The sequence below is a fragment of the Coloeus monedula genome (genome assembly GCF_965178545.1).
Source record: "Coloeus monedula genome assembly, chromosome: 29".
NCBI lineage: Eukaryota > Metazoa > Chordata > Aves > Passeriformes > Corvidae > Coloeus > Coloeus monedula.
This window is the reverse complement of record NC_138809.1, coordinates 3,380,897-3,396,752: the sequence shown is the minus strand read 5'-3', so window position 1 is coordinate 3,396,752 and position 15,856 is coordinate 3,380,897. Positions and strand designations below refer to the sequence as shown.

The 15,856-nt window shown below is 52.5% G+C and overlaps 1 protein-coding gene across 2 annotated transcripts in view; it reads left to right on the top strand.

Moving 5' to 3' along the window:
- Positions 1 to 15,856, top strand: part of COPA (COPI coat complex subunit alpha) — a 62,461-nt gene that overhangs the window by 5,478 nt on the left and 41,127 nt on the right. The window contains exons 3-8 of one of the 2 annotated variants that reach the window (XM_082298509.1): positions 1,046 to 1,119; positions 3,092 to 3,172; positions 4,058 to 4,134; positions 6,521 to 6,630; positions 11,212 to 11,321; positions 14,340 to 14,439. In XM_082298509.1, the coding sequence (XP_082154635.1) occupies positions 1,046 to 1,119; positions 3,092 to 3,172; positions 4,058 to 4,134; positions 6,521 to 6,630; positions 11,212 to 11,321; positions 14,340 to 14,439 (552 nt within the window). Of the gene's footprint in view, positions 1 to 1,045; positions 1,120 to 3,091; positions 3,173 to 4,057; positions 4,135 to 6,520; positions 6,631 to 7,801; positions 7,814 to 11,211; positions 11,322 to 14,339; positions 14,440 to 15,856 lie in introns of those variants that run through there. The other variant, XM_082298510.1, reaches the window with a different exon arrangement.

The following is a 15,856-nucleotide window of genomic DNA, read 5'->3' as shown; positions in this document are numbered from 1 at the left end:
AGGGAATTTTCCCCCAGGGAATGGCTGGAGCTGTTCCTGAGGGGTTTTGGGATGGATTTTAGGGAATTTTCCCTCAGGGAATGGTTGGAGCTGTTCCTGAGGGGTTTTGGGATGGATTTTAGGGAATTTTCCCTCAGGGAATGGTTGGAGCTGTTCCTGAGGGGTTTTGGGATGGATTTTAGGGAATTTTCCCGCAGGGAATGGTTGGAGCTGTTCCTGAGGGGTTTTTGGGATGGATTTTAGGGAATTTTCCCTCAGGGAATGCCTGGAGCTGTTCCTGAGGGGTTTTGGGATGGATTTTAGGGAATTTTCTCCCCTCCAGAGTCATTCCAGAGGAATTTTTGGGATGGATTTTTGGGAAAATTCCTCCCCCAGGGAATGGTTGGAGCTGTTCCAGGAGGATTTTTGGGATGGATTTTAGGGAATTTTCTCCCAGGGAATGGTTGGAGCTGTTCCTGAGGGGTTTTGGGATGGATTTCAGGGAATTTTCTCCCAGGGAATGGTTTTAGCTGTTCCTGAGGGGTTTTGGGATGGATTTCAGGGAATTTTCCCCCAGGGAATGGTTGGAGCTGCTCCTGAGGGGTTTTTGGGATGGATTTTAGGGAATTTTCCCTCAGGGAATGCCTGGAGCTGTTCCTGAGGAGTTTTTGGGATGGATTTCAGGGAATTTTCCCCCAGGGAATGCCTGGAGCTGTTCCAGGAGGGTTTTTGGGATGGATTCCAGGAATTTTCCCCCAGAGCCATTCCAGAGGGATTTTTGGGAATGGTTGGAGCTGTTCCAGCTGTTCCCAACATTCCCCAATCCCACCAAACCAAGGATTCGGGCTCGGAATTCCGGGCAATTCCCGGATTTTTTGCCCATTTCTGGAAGCTTCTCCCGGTGCAGCAGCAGCGAAAACGAGGGGAAAACCCTGATTTTTCTCCCTAAAAAAAAAGCGGGAATGGCTCCCCGTGTCCCGATTTTCCCAGATTTTCCCAGATTTTCCCAGATTTTCCCAGCTGCTGGGGGTTTTTTTGGGAATTCCGAGCTCTTTTCCCATTCCAGGCCCGGTCCGAGGGATCGATTTCCACAAGCAGCAGCCGCTCTTCGTCTCCGGGGGCGACGATTACAAAATCAAGGTGAGACATTCCCAAATTCCCACTTTTTCCCAGGAAAAACGACTCCTGGGGGGGTCCCTCGCAGCTGGGATTTGTGGGAAAAGGGAGGGAATAAAGGTTGGGATTTGGGATGGAGGGGTGGGAGGGGGAAATCTGGGATTGGAAACTGGATCGAGGTGGGAAAATGGAGGGGAAATTTGGGAATAAACGGGGAAAAATCCTGGAAAAAAGTGGGATTTTGGTGGTTTTGCTTCCCTGGTTTTGGAGCTGGATCCTTCCCAGGTTGGGATTTTCTGGATTTGAGGGGAAAATCTGGGATTGAAATCTGGATGGAAGTGGGAAAATGGAGGGGAAATTTGGGAATAAATGGGGAAAATCCTGGAAAAAAGTGGGATTGGATCTTTCCCAGTTTGGGATTTGGGATTTTCTGGATTCAGGGATGGGAGGGGAAAATCTGGGATTGGAATCTGGGTTGAAATGGGAAAATGGAGGGAAAATCTGGGAATGAATGGGGAAATTCCTGGAAAAAAGTGGGATTGGATCCTTCCCAGTTTGGGATTTGGGATTTGAGGGGGAAATCTGGGATTGGAAACTGGATCGAGGTGGGAAAATGGAGGGGAAATTTGGGAATGAACAGGGAAAATCCTGGAAAAAAGTGGGATTGGATCCTTCCCAGTTTGGGATTTGGGGATTTGAGGGGGAAATCTGGGATTGGAAACTGGATCGAGGTGGGAAAATGGAGGGGAAATTTGGGAATAAATGGGGAAAAATCCTGGAAAAAAGTGGGATTTTGGTGGTTTTGCTTCCCTGGTTTTGGAGCTGGATCCTTCCCAGGTTGGGATTTGGGATTTTGTGGATTCAGGGTCCTGAGGGGGAAATCTGGGATTGAAGTGGGAAAACGGAGGGAAAATCTGGGAATGAATGGGGAAAATCCTGGAAAAAAGTGGGATTGGATCTTTCCCAGTTTGGGATTTGGGATTTGAGGGGGAAATCTGGGATTGGAATCTGGGTTGAAGTGGGAAAATGAAGGGGAAATTTGGGAATAAATGGGGAAATCCTGGAAAAAAGTGGGATTTTGGTGGTTTTGCTTCCCTGGTTTTGGAGCTGGATCCTTCCCAGGTTGGGATTTGAGGGATTTGAGGGGAAAATCTGGGATTGAAATCTGGGTTGAAGTGGGAAAATGGAGGGGAAATTTGGGAATAAATGGGGAAATTCCTGGAAAAAAGTGGGATTGGATCCTTCCCAGTTTGGGATTTGGGATTTTCTGGATTTGAGGGGAAAATGTGGGATCGGAATCCGGGTTGAAGTGGGAAAACAGAGGGAAAATCTGGGAATGAATGGGGAAATTTCTGGAAAAAAGTGGGATTGGATCTTTCGCTGTTTGGGATTTGGGATTTGAGGGGGAAATCTGGGATTGGAAACTGGATCGAGGTGGGAAAATGAAGGGGAAATTTGGGAATAAATGGGGAAAAATCCTGGAAAAAAGTGGGATTTTGGTGGTTTTGCTTCCCTGGTTTTGGAGCTGGATCCTTCCCAGGTTGGGATTTTCTGGATTTGAGGGGAAAATCTGGGATTGAAATCTGGATGGAAGTGGGAAAACGGAGGGAAAATTTGGGAATAAATGAGGGAAATTCCTGGAAAAAAGTGGGATTGGATCTTTCCCAGTTTGGGATTTGGGATTTTCTGGATTTGAGGGGAAAATCTGGGATCGAAATCTGGGTTGAGGTGGGAAAACGGAGGGAAAATCTGGGAATGAATGGGGAAATTCCTGGAAAAAAGTGGGATTGGATCCTTCCCAGGTTGGGATTTGGGGATTTGAGGGGGAAATCTGGGATTGGAAACTGGATCGAGGTGGGAAAATGAAGGGGAAATTTGGGAATAAATGGGGAAAATCCTGGAAACGAAGGTGGGAACGTGGCGGCCCCGCTTGCCTGGGCCTTTCCCGGGGAGGAATTCCCGGAATTGCTGGAATTGCCGGAATTGCCGCTTGCAGGTGTGGAATTACAAACTGCGCCGCTGCCTCTTCACGCTGCTGGGCCACCTGGATTACATCCGGACAACCTTCTTCCACCACGTGCGTGATCCCGGCAATCCGGCTGGGAATCCGGCAATCCGGCTGGGAATCTGGGAATCCTGCTGGGAATCCGGCTGGGAATCTGGGAATTCGGCTGGGAATCCGGGAATCCGGCTGGGAATCCGGGAATCCGGCTGGGAATCCGGGAATTCGGCCTTGGATCCTGGGAATCCGGCTGGGAATCCGGCTGGGAATCCGGCTGGGAATCTGGGAATTCGGCCTTGGATCCCAGGAATCCTGCTGGGAATCCTGCTGGGAATCCGGGAATCTGGCTGGGAATCCTGCCCTGGATCCCGGGAATCCTGCTGGGAATCCTGCTGGGAATCTGGGAATCCAGCTGGGAATCTGGGAATTTGGCCTTGGATCCCGGGAATCCTGCTGGGAATCCGGCTGGGAATCCGGCTGGGGATCCTGCTGAGAATCCGGGAATCCTGCTGGGGATCCGGGAATCCTGCTGGGGATCTGGGAATCCTGCCCTGGATCCTGGGAATCCTGCTGGGAATGCTGGGAATCCTGCCCTGGGTCTCGGGAATTCTGGCCTCTATCCTGGGAATCCTGCTGGGAATCCTGGAATTCTGCCTCTATCCTGGGAATCCTGCCCTCCCTGTGGGAATTCTGGCCTCTATCCTGGGAATCCTGCTGGGAATCCTGGGAATTCTGCCCTGGATCCCAGGAATCCTGCCTTGGATCCTGGGAATTCTGGCCTCTATCCTGGGAATCCTCCAAAAAAGTCCTTGTCCATGGAAAATCAGGAAAAGCCCTGGTGGGGATGGGATTCCCAAGGCTGGGATGGGATTCCCGGGGTTGGGATGGAATTCCCGAGGCTGGGATGGGATTCCCAAGGTTGGGATGGCTCCAAGTGTGGAATCCTTGGGTTTTTCCCAGGAATATCCCTGGATTCTGAGCGCTTCCGACGACCAAACCATCCGCGTGTGGAACTGGCAGTCCCGGACCTGCGTCTGGTGAGATTCCCGAGGGATCCATTCCCCAAATCCCGAGGGATCCATTCCCCAAATCCCAAGGGATCCATTCCCCAAATCCTGAGGGATCCCTCCCCCATTCCCGAGGGTTCCATCCCCCATTCCCAAGGGATCCATTCCCCAATTCCCCAGGGTTCCATCCCCGATTCCCGAGGGATCCATCCTCAAATCCCAAGGGATCCCTCTCCCATTCCTGATTTCCCAAGGATTCCCTCCCATCCCCCATTCCCAAGGGATCCATTCCCCAAATCCCGAGGGATCCGTCCCTGATTCCCGAGGGATCCATTCCCCGATTCCCGAGGGATCCGTCCCCCATCCCCATTCCCACGGATTCCCTGCCATTCCCGATTTCCCACGGATTCCCTGCCATTCCCGATTTCCCACGGATTCCATTCCATTCCCGATTTCCCAAGGATTCCCTCCCTGCCCCATTCCCAAGGATTCCCTCCCATTCCCGATTTCCCAAGGATTCCCTCCCATCCCCCATTCCCAAGGGATCCATTCCCTAAATCCCGAGGGATCCGTCCCCCATCCCCATTCCCACGGATTCCCTGCCATTCCCGATTTCCCAAGGATTCCCTCCCATCCCCATTCCCAAGGATTCCCTCCCATCCCCCATTCCCAAGGGATCCATTCCCCAAATCCCGAGGGATCCGTCCCTGATTCCCGAGGGATCCGTCCCCCATTCCCGATTTCCCAAGGATTCCCTCCCATCCCCCATTCCCAAGGATTCCCTCCCATTCCCGATTTCCCAAGGATTCCCTCCTATTCCCGATTTCCCAAGGATTCCCTCCCATCCCCATTCCCAAGGGATCCATTCCCCAAATCCCGAGGGATCTGTCCCTGATTCCCGAGGGATCCATTCCCCATCCCCATTCCCAAGGATTCCCTGCCATTCCCGATTTCCCAAGGATTCCCTCCCATCCCCATTCCCAAGGATTCCCTCCCATCCCCCATTCCCAAGGGATCCATTCCCCAAATCCCGAGGGATCCATCCCTGATTCCCGAGGGATCCATTCCCCGATTCCCGAGGGATCCGTCCCCCATCCCCATTCCCATGGATTCCCTCCCATCCCCATTCCCAAGGATTCCCTCCCATTCCTGATTTCCCAAGGATTCCCTCCCATCCCCCATTCCCAAGGATTCCCTCCCATCCCCGATTTCCCACGGATTCCCTCCCATCCCCATTCCCAAGGATTTCCTCCTATTCCCGATTTCCCAAGGATTCCCTCCCATCCCCATTCCCAAGGGATCCATTCCCCAAATCCCGAGGGATCTGTCCCTGATTCCCGAGGGATCCATTCCCCATCCCCATTCCCAAGGATTCCCTGCCATTCCCGATTTCCCAAGGATTCCCTCCCATCCCCATTCCCAAGGATTCCCTCCCATCCCCATTCCCAAGGATTCCCTCCCTGCCTCATTCCCAAGGATTCCCTCCCATCCCCCATTCCCAAGGATTCCCTCCCATTCCCCATTCCCAAGGGATCCATTCCCCAAATCCCGAGGGTTCCATCCCCGATTCCTGAGGGATCCATTCCCTAAATCCCGAGGGATCCGTCCCCCATCCCCATTCCCACGGATTCCCTCCCATCCCCCATTCCCAAGGATTCCCTCCCATTCCCGATTTCCCAAGGATTCCCTCCCATCCCCATTCCCACGGGATTCCCTCCCTGCCCCATTCCCAAGGATTCCCTGCCATTCCCGATTTCCCAAGGATTCCCTCCCATCCCCCATTCCCAAGGGATCCATTCCCCGATTCCCGAGGGATCAGTCCCCCATCCCCATTCCCACGGATTCCCTCCCTGCCCCATTCCCAAGGATTCCCTCCCATTCCTAATTTCCCAAGGATTCCCTCCCATCCCCATTCCCAAGGATTCCCTCCCACCCCCATTCCCAAGGGATCCATTCCCCAAATCCCGAGGGTTCCATCCCCGATTCCTGAGGGATCCATTCCCTAAATCCCGAGGGATCCGTCCCCCATCCCCATTCCCAAGGATTCCCTCCCATCCCCCTTCCCAAGGATTCCCTGCCATTCCCAATTTCCCAAGGATTCCATTCCATTCCTGATTTCCCAAGGATTCCCTGCCATCCCCCATTCCCATGGATTCCCTCCCATCCTGATTTCCCACGGATTCCCTGCCATTCCCGATTTCCCAAGGATTCCCTCCTATTCCCGATTTCCCAAGGATTCCCTCCCATCCCCCATTCCCAAGGGATCCATTCCCCGATTCCCGAGGGATCCGTCCCCCATCCCCATTCCCACGGATTCCCTGCCATTCCCGATTTCCCACGCATTCCCTGCCATTCCCGATTTCCCACGGATTCCCTGCCATTCCCGATTTCCCACGCATTCCCTCCCTGCCCGCAGTGTCCTGACGGGCCACAACCATTACGTGATGTGCGCCCAGTTCCACCCGGCCGAGGACCTGGTGGTGTCAGCGAGCCTGGACCAGACCGTCAGGGTGTGGGATATATCCGGTGAGATCCCGGGAAAACCAGGAAAAACGGGAATGGGATAACCGGGATCAGACCGTCAGGGTGTGGGATAGATCCGGTGAGATCCGGGAAAACCGGGAAAAACGGGAATGGGATAACCGGGATCAGACCGTCAGGGTGTGGGATAGATCCGGTGAGATCCCGGGAAAACCGGGAAAAACGGGAATGGGATAACCGGGATCAGACCGTCAGGGTGTGGGATAGATCCGGTGAGATCCCGGGAAAACCGGGAAAAACGGGAATGGGATAACCGGGATCAGACCGGGAGGGTGTGGGATATATCCGGTGAGATCCCGGGAAAAACGGGAAAAACGGGAATGGGATAACCGGGATCAGACCGGGAGGGTGTGGGATATATCCGGTGAGATCCCGGGAAAACCGGGAAAAACGGGAATGGGATAACCGGGATCAGACCGGGAGGGTGTGGGATAGATCCGGTGAGATCCCGGGAAAACCGGGAATGGGATAACCGGGATCAGACCGTCAGGGTGTGGGATAGATCCGGTGAGATCCCGGGAAAACCGGGAAAAATGGGAATGGGATAACCGGGATCAGACTGTCAGGGTGTGGGATATATCCGGTGAGATCCTGGGAAAACCGGGAATGGGATAACCGGGATCAGACCGGGAGGGTGTGGGATAGATCCGGTGAGATCCTGGGAAAAACGGGAATGGGATAACCGGGATCAGACCGGGAGGGTGTGGGATAGATCCGGTGAGATCCTGGGAAAAACGGGAAAAACGGGAATGGGATAACCGGGATCAGACCGGGAGGGTGTGGGATAGATCCGGTGAGATCCGGGAAAACCGGGAAAAACGGGAATGGGATAACCGGGATCAGACCGTCAGGGTGTGGGATAGATCCGGTGAGATCCCGGGAAAACCGGGAAAAACGGGAATGGGATAACCGGGAATGGAAATGGGATAACTGGGAATGGGATAACCGGGAATGGGAATGGGATAACTGGGAATGGGAGAGCCTGGACCAGAGTGTCAGGGTGTGGGATAGATCCGGTGAGATCCCGGGAAAACCGGGAAAAACGGGAATGGGATAACCGGGATCAGACCGTCAGGGTGTGGGATAGATCCGGTGAGATCCCGGGAAAACCGGGAAAAACGGGAATGGGATAACCGGGATCAGACCGGGAGGGTGTGGGATATATCCGGTGAGATCCCGGGAAAACCGGGAAAAACGGGAATGGGATAACCGGGATCAGACCGGGAGGGTGTGGGATATATCGGGTGAGATCCCGGGAAAAACGGGAATGGGATAACTGGGATCAGACTGTCAGGGTGTGGGATAGATCCGGTGAGATCCTGGGAAAAAACGGGAAAACCGGGAATGGGATAACCGGGATCAGACTGGGAGGGTGTGGGATAGATCCGGTGAGATCCTGGGAAAAACCGGGAAAAACGGGAATGGGATAACCGGGATCAGACCGGGAGGGTGTGGGATAGATCCGGTGAGATCCTGGGAAAACCGGGAAAAACGGGAATGGGATAACCGGGATCAGACTGTCAGGGTGTGGGATAGATCCGGTGAGATCCTGGGAAAACCGGGAAAAACGGGAATGGGATAACCGGGAATGGGAATGGGATAACTGGGAATGGGAGAGCCTGGACCAGACCGTCAGGGTGTGGGATAGATCCGGTGAGATCCGGGAAAAACGGGAAAAACAGGAAAAATGGGAATGGGATAACCGGGATCAGACCGTCAGGGTGTGGGATAGATCCGGTGAGATCCCGGGAAAACCGGGAAAAACGGGAATGGGATAACCGGGATCAGACCGGGAGGGTGTGGGATAGATCCGGTGAGATCCCGGGAAAACCGGGAAAAACGGGAATGGGATAACTGGGATCAGACTGTCAGGGTGTGGGATAGATCCGGTGAGATCCGGGAAAACCGGGAAAAACGGGAATGGGATAACCGGGATCAGACTGTCAGGGTGTGGGATAGATCTGGTGAGATCCCGGGAAAACCGGGAAAAACGGGAATGGGATAACCGGGAATGGAAATGGGATAACTGGGAATGGGATAACCGGGAATGGGAATGGGATAACTGGGAATGGGAGAGCCTGGACCAGAGTGTCAGGGTGTGGGATAGATCCGGTGAGATCCGGGAAAAACGGGAAAAACGGGAATGGGATAACCGGGATCAGACCGGGAGGGTGTGGGATAGATCCGGCGAGATCCGGGAAAAATGGGATAACTGGGATAACTGGGAATGGGAATGGGATAACTGGGAATGGGAGACCCCAGACTGTGAGGGTCTCCCATCCCCATCCCCATCCCATTCCCATCCCCGGCTCTCATTCCCAATCCCATTCCCAGTTATCCCATTCCCATCCCCATCCCCATTCCCGGCTCTCATCCCCATCCCATTCCCATCCCCATTCCCAGTTATCCCATCCCATTCCCAGTTATCCCAGTTATCCCAGTTATCCCATCCCCATTCCCGGCTCTCATTCCCATCCCCATTCCCATCCCATTCCCAGTAATCCCATCCCCATTCCCGGCTCCCATCCCCATTCCCAGTTATCCCACTCCCATCCCCATTCCCAGGTACCCCACTCCCATTCCCAGTTATCCCATTCCCATTCCCAGTTATCCCATTCCCAGTTATCCCACTCCCATTCCCAGTTATCCCATTCCCATCCCATCCCCATCCCCACTCCCAGTTATCCCACTCCCAGTTATCCCACTCCCAGTTACCCCACTCCCATTCCCAGTTATCCCATTCCCAGTTATCCCACTCCCAGTTACCCCATTCCCATCCCCATTCCCAGTTATCCCACTCCCATTCCCAGCTGCCCCACTCCCACTCCCAGTTATCCCATTCCCAGTTATCCCATTCCCAGTTATCCCATTCCCAGTTATCCCATTCCCATTCCCATCCCATTCCCAGTTACCCCACTCCCATTCCCAGTTATCCCATTCCCAGTTATCCCATTCCCAGTTGTCCCATTCCCAGTTATCCCACTCCCATTCCCAGTTATCCCATTCCCATTCCCAGTTATCCCATTCCCAGTTATCCCACTCCCATTCCCAGTTATCCCATTCCCAGTTACCCCACTCCCAGTTATCCCATTCCCAGTTATCCCATTCCCATTCCCAGTTATCCCATTCCCATTCCCAGTTATCCCATTCCCAGTTATCCCACTCCCACTCCCAGTTATCCCATTCCCATTCCCAGTTACCCCATTCCCAGTTATCCCATTCCCATTCCCAGTTACCCCATTCCCAGTTATCCCATTCCCAGTTATCCCAGTTATCCCATTCCCAGTTACCCCACTCCCATTCCCAGTTATCCCACTCCCATTCCCAGTTATCCCACTCCCAGTCATCCCATTCCCATCCCCATTCCCAGTTATCCCACTCCCAGTCATCCCATTCCCATCCCCATTCCCAGTTATCCCACTCCCATTCCCAGCTGCCCCACTCCCACTCCCAGTTATCCCATTCCCAGTTATCGCTATCCCATTCCCAGTTATCCCATTCCCAGTCACCCCACTCCCACTCCCAGTTACCCCACTCCCAGTTACCCCACTCCCAGTTATCCCATTCCCATTCCCAGTTACCCCATTCCCAGTTACCCCATTCCCAGTTACCCCACTCCCAGTTACCCCACTCCCAGTTACCCCACTCCCAGTTATCCCATTCCCAGTTATCCCATTCCCAGTTATCCCATCCCCATTCCCATTCCCAGTTATCCCATTCCCATCCCATCCCCATTCCCAGTTATCCCATCCCCATTCCCAGTTATCCCATTCCCAGTTATCCCACTCCATTCCCAGTTATCCCATTCCCAGTTACCCCAGTTATCCCATTCCCAGTTACCCCACTCCCACTCCCAGTTACCCCATTCCCAGTTATCCCATTCCCAGTTACCCCACTCCCATTCCCAGTTATCCCATTCCCAGTTATCCCATTCCCAGTTATCCCATTCCCAGTTATCCCATTCCCAGTTACCTCACTCCCAGTTACCCCACTCCCAGTTACCCCACTCCCATTCCCAGTTATCCCATTCCCAGTTATCCCATTCCCAGTTGCCCCATTCCCAGTTGCCCCATTCCCAGTTGCCCCATTCCCAGTTACCCCATTCCCAGTTACCCCATTCCCAGTTATCGCTATCCCATTCCCAGTTATCCCAGTTATCCCAGTTACCCCACTCCCAGTTATCCCAGTTATCCCAGTTACCCCATTCCCAGCTGCCCCACTCCCATTCCCAGTTATCCCAGTTATCCCAGTTATCCCAGTTTTCCCAGTTTTCCCAGTTTTCCCAGTTTTCCCAGTTACCCCAGTTACCCCAGTTACCCCAGTTTTCCCAGTTTTCCCAGTTTTCCCAGTTTTCCCAGTTACCCCAGTTACCCCAGTTACCCCAGTTATCCCAGTTTTCCCAGTTACCCCAGTTACCCCAGTTACCCCAGTTACCCCAGTTGCCCCAGTTACCCCAGTTTTCCCAGTTACCCCAGTTGCCCCAGTTACCCCAGTTGCCCCAGTTGCCCCAGTTGCCCCAGTTGCCCCAGTTGCCCCTCTCCCGGCTCTCACTCCGGCTCTTCCCAGGGCTCCGGAAGAAGAATCTCTCTCCGGGCGCGGTGGAATCCGACGTCCGCGGCATCACCGGCGTCGACCTCTTCGGCACCACCGACGCCGTGGTCAAGCACGTCCTGGAGGTGCCCACAATTCCCGGGAATTTCCCCCCTTCCCTCCCATTTTTCCCTGGATTTCCCCCTTCCCTTCCATTCTCCTGCCTTTTCCCCCATCCCTCCCATTTTTCCCTGTTTTTTTTCCCCTTCCCTTCCATTTTTCCTTGGATTTCTCCCCTTCCCTCCTTTTTTCCCTGGATTTCCCCCTTCCCTTCCTTCCATTCTCCTGCCTTTTTCCCCTTCCCTTCCATTTTTCCTTGGATTTCCCCCCCCATCCCTTCCATTTCCCTGGGATTTTTCCCCCACCCCTCCCACTTTTCCCTGGATTTCTCCCCATTCCTTCCATTTTTCCCTGGATTTCCCCCATCCCTTCCATTCTCCTGCCTTTTCCCCCCATTCCTCCCATTTTTCCTTGGATTTCTCTCCTTCCCTTCCATTTTTCCTTGGATTTCTCTCCTTCCCTTCAGTTTTCCCTGGGATTTCTCCCCATCCCTCCCATTTTTTCCTGCCTTTTCCCCCCATCCTTCCCATTTCCCTGGATTTCCCCCCATCCCTCCCATTTTTCCCTGGATTTCCCCCATCCCTTCCATTCTCCTGCCTTTTTCCCCTTCCCTCCCATTTTTCCCTGGATTTCCCCATCCCTTCCATTCTCCTGCCTTTTCCCCCCATCCCTCCCATTTTTCCCTGTTTTTTTTCCCTCATCCCTTCCATTTTTCCTTGGATTTCCCCCCCCATCCCTTCCATTTTTCCCTGGGTTTTTTCCCCCATCCCTCCCATTTTTTCCTGCTTTTTTCCCCCCATCCCTCCCATTTTTCCCTGGATTTCTCTCCTTCCCTTCGGTTTTCCCTGGATTTCTCCCCATTCCTCCCATTTTTCCCTTGGATTTACCCCCATCCCTTCCATTTTTCCCTGGGATTTTTCTTCCATCCCTCCCATTTTCCCTGGATTCCCCCCCATCCCTTCCATTTTTCCTTGGATTTCCCCCCCCATCCCTTCCATTTCCCTGGGTTTTTTCCCCCTTCCCTCCCATTTTTCCCTGGATTTCCCCCATCCCTTCCATTCTCCTGCCTTTTTCCCCTTCCCTCCCATTTTTCCTTGGATTTCTCTCCTTCCCGTCAGTTTTCCCTGGATTTCTCCCCATTCCTCCCCTTTTTCCCTGGATTTCTCCCCTTCCCTCCCATTTTTCCCTGGATTTCCCCATCCCTTCCATTCTCCTGCCTTTTCCCCCCATCCCTCCCATTTTTCCCTGTTTTTTTTCCCTCATCCCTTCCATTTTTCCCTGGATTTACCCCCATTCCTGCCATTTTTCCCTGGATTTCTCCCCTTCCCTTCCATTTCCCTGGTTTTTTCCCTCATCCCTCCCATTTTTCCTTGGATTTTCCCCCCATCCCTTCCATTCTCCTGCCCTTTCTCCCCACCCCTCCCATTTTTCCCTGGATTCCCCCCATTCCCGCCTCTCCCCGCTGACTTTTCCCCATTTTTTCCCCGTTTTCCCCATTTTTCCCCATTTTCTCTCACTGACTTTTTTCCCCGTTTTTCCCCATTTTTCCCCGTTTTCCCCCATTTTCCCTCACTGACTTTTTTCCCCCATTTTTCCCCGTTTTCCCCCGTTTTCTCCCCGTTTTCCCTCACTGACTTTTTTCCCCGTTTTTCCCCATTTCTCCCCGTTTTCTCTCACTGACTTTTTTCCCCGTTTTTCCCCATTTTTCCCCGTTTTCCCCCATTTTCCCTCACTGACTTTTTTCCCCCATTTTTCCCCGTTTTCCCCCGTTTTCTCCCCGTTTTCCCTCACTGACTTTTCCCTGTTTTTCCCCGCTGACTTTTCCCCGTTTTCCCCATTTTTCCCCATTTTCTCTCACTGACTTTTTTCCCCGTTTTTCCCCATTTTTCCCCGTTTTCCCCCATTTTCCCCCACTGACTTTTTTCCCCCATTTTCCCCCGTTTTCTCCCCGTTTTCCCTCACTGACTTTTTTCCCCGTTTTTCCCCATTTTTCCCCATTTTCCCTCACTGACTTTTTTCCCCCGTTTTCCCCCATTTTTCCCCATTTTCCCTCACTGACTTTTTTCCCCGTTTTCCCCCATTTTTCCCCATTTTCCCTCACTGACTTTTCCCTGTTTTTCCCCGCTGACTTTTCCCCATTTTCCCCATTTTTCCCCATTTTCTCTCACTGACTTTTTTCCCCGTTTTTCCCCATTTTTCCCCGTTTTCCCCCATTTTCCCTCACTGACTTTTTTCCCCCATTTTTCCCCGTTTTCCCCCGTTTTCTCCCCATTTTCCCTCACTGACTTTTTTCCCCATTTTCCCCCATTTTTCCCCATTTTCCCTCACTGACTTTTTTCCCCGTTTTTCCCCACTGACTTTTCCCCATTTTCCCCATTTTTCCCCGTTTTCTCTCACTGACTTTTTTCCCCGTTTTCCCCCATTTTTCCCCATTTTCCCTCACTGACTTTTTTCCCCGTTTTCCCCCATTTTTCCCCATTTTCCCTCACTGACTTTTTTCCCCGTTTTCCCCATTTTTCCCCGTTTTCCCCACTGACTTTTCCCTGTTTTTCCCCACTGACTTTTCCCCATTTTTCCCCGTTTTTCCCCATTTTCCCTCACTGACTTTTTTCCCCATTTTCCCCGTTTTTCCCCATTTTCCCCCACTGACTTTTTTCCCCCATTTTTCCCCGTTTTCCCTCATTTCTCCCCGTTTTCCCTCACTGACTTTTTTCCCCGTTTTCCCTCATTTCTCCCCGTTTTCCCTCACTGACTTTTCCCTGTTTTTCCCCGCTGACTTTTCCCCGTTTTCCCCCATTTTTCCCCATTTTCTCTCACTGACTTTTTTCCCCGTTTTTCCCCATTTTTCCCCGTTTTCCCCCATTTTCCCTCACTGACTTTTTTCCCCCGTTTTCCCCCGTTTTCCCCCGTTTTCTCCCCGTTTTCCCTCACTGACTTTTTTCCCCGTTTTTCCCCATTTTTCCCCATTTTCCCTCACTGACTTTTTTCCCCGTTTTCCCCCGTTTTCCCCCGTTTTTCCCCGTTTTCCCCCGTTTTTGCCCCAGGGCCATGACCGGGGGGTGAACTGGGCCGCCTTCCACCCGTCCATGCCGCTCATTGTCTCGGGCGCCGACGACCGCCAGGTGAAGATCTGGAGGATGAACGGTGAGAGAATCCCGGGAAAACCGGGAAAAACTGGGAAAAAACCCAGGAAAAACCGGGAAAAAACCCAGGAAAAACCGGGAAAAACCGGGAAAAAACCGGGAAAACCTGGGAAAGAAACCAGGAAAAAACCCGGGAAAAAACTGGGAAAACCTGGGAAAAAACCGGGAAAACCCGGGAAAGAAACTGGGAAAAAACCCGGGAAAAAACTGGGAAAAAACCGGGAAAAAACTGGGAAAAAACCCAGGAAAAACTGGGAAAAAATGGGAAAAGACTGGGAAAACCTGGGAAAGAAACCGGGAAAAAACCCAGGAAAACCCGGGAAAAAACTGGGAAAACCTGGGAAAAAACTGGGAAAAAACCGGGAAAAACCGGGAAAAAACCGGGAAAACCCGGGAAAAACCTGGGAAAAACTGGGAAAGAAACCGGGAAAAAACTGGGAAAGAAACCGGGAAAAAACCTGGAAAAAACTGGGAAAAAAACCTGTGAAAAACTGGGAAAGAAACCGGGAAAAAAACAGGAAAACCCGGGAAAGAAACCAGGAAAAAACCCAGGAAAACCCGGGAAAAAACCCGGGAGAAACCGGGAAAAAACTGGGAAAACCCAGGAAAACCCGGGAAAAACCCAGGAAAACCCGGGAAAAAACTGGGAAAAAACCTGGGAAAAACCGGGAAAACTGGGAAACCCGGGAAAAACCGGGAAAAAACCCGGGAGAAACCGGGAAAAAACCTGGGAAAAACGGGGAAAAAACGGGGAAAAACCGGGAAAACCCGGGAAAAAAACGGGAAAACCCGGGAAAAAACTGGGAAAAAATCAGGAAAACCCAGGAAAAACCAGGAAAAAACTGGGAAAAAACGGGGAAAAAACCTGGGAAAAAACGGGGAAAAAACTGGGGAAAAAACGGGGAAACCCGGGAAAAAACCCGGGAGAAACCGGGAAAAAAATGGGAAAAAACCTGGGAAAACCCAGGAAAGAAACCGGGAAAAAACCTGGGAAAAACCCAGGAAAAACGGGGAAAAAACTGGGAAAAAACTGGGAAAAAACCGGGAAAACCCCCCTGGGCTGGGACCGAGGCTTCTCCTGCCGGGTGCAGCCGGAGCCGTTCCCCATTCCCGCCCTTTTCCTGCCTTTTCCCCCCATTCCCGATTTTTTCCCCCCATTCCCGAGGTTTTCCCCCATTCCCGATTTTTCCCCCCATTCCCAAGGGGTTTTTTCCCTCATTCCTTCCTTTTTCCTGGTTTTTTTTCTCCATTCCCAAGCATTTTTCCCCATTCCTGCCCTTTTCCCCCCATTCCCGAGGTTTGTTTGCCCTGTTTCTCCCAGGATTTTTTCCCCATTCCCAAGACTTTTTCCCCATTTTTCCCTGGGATTTTTTCCCTATTCCCAAGGTTTTTACCCCCATTCCCGGGACTTTTTTCCC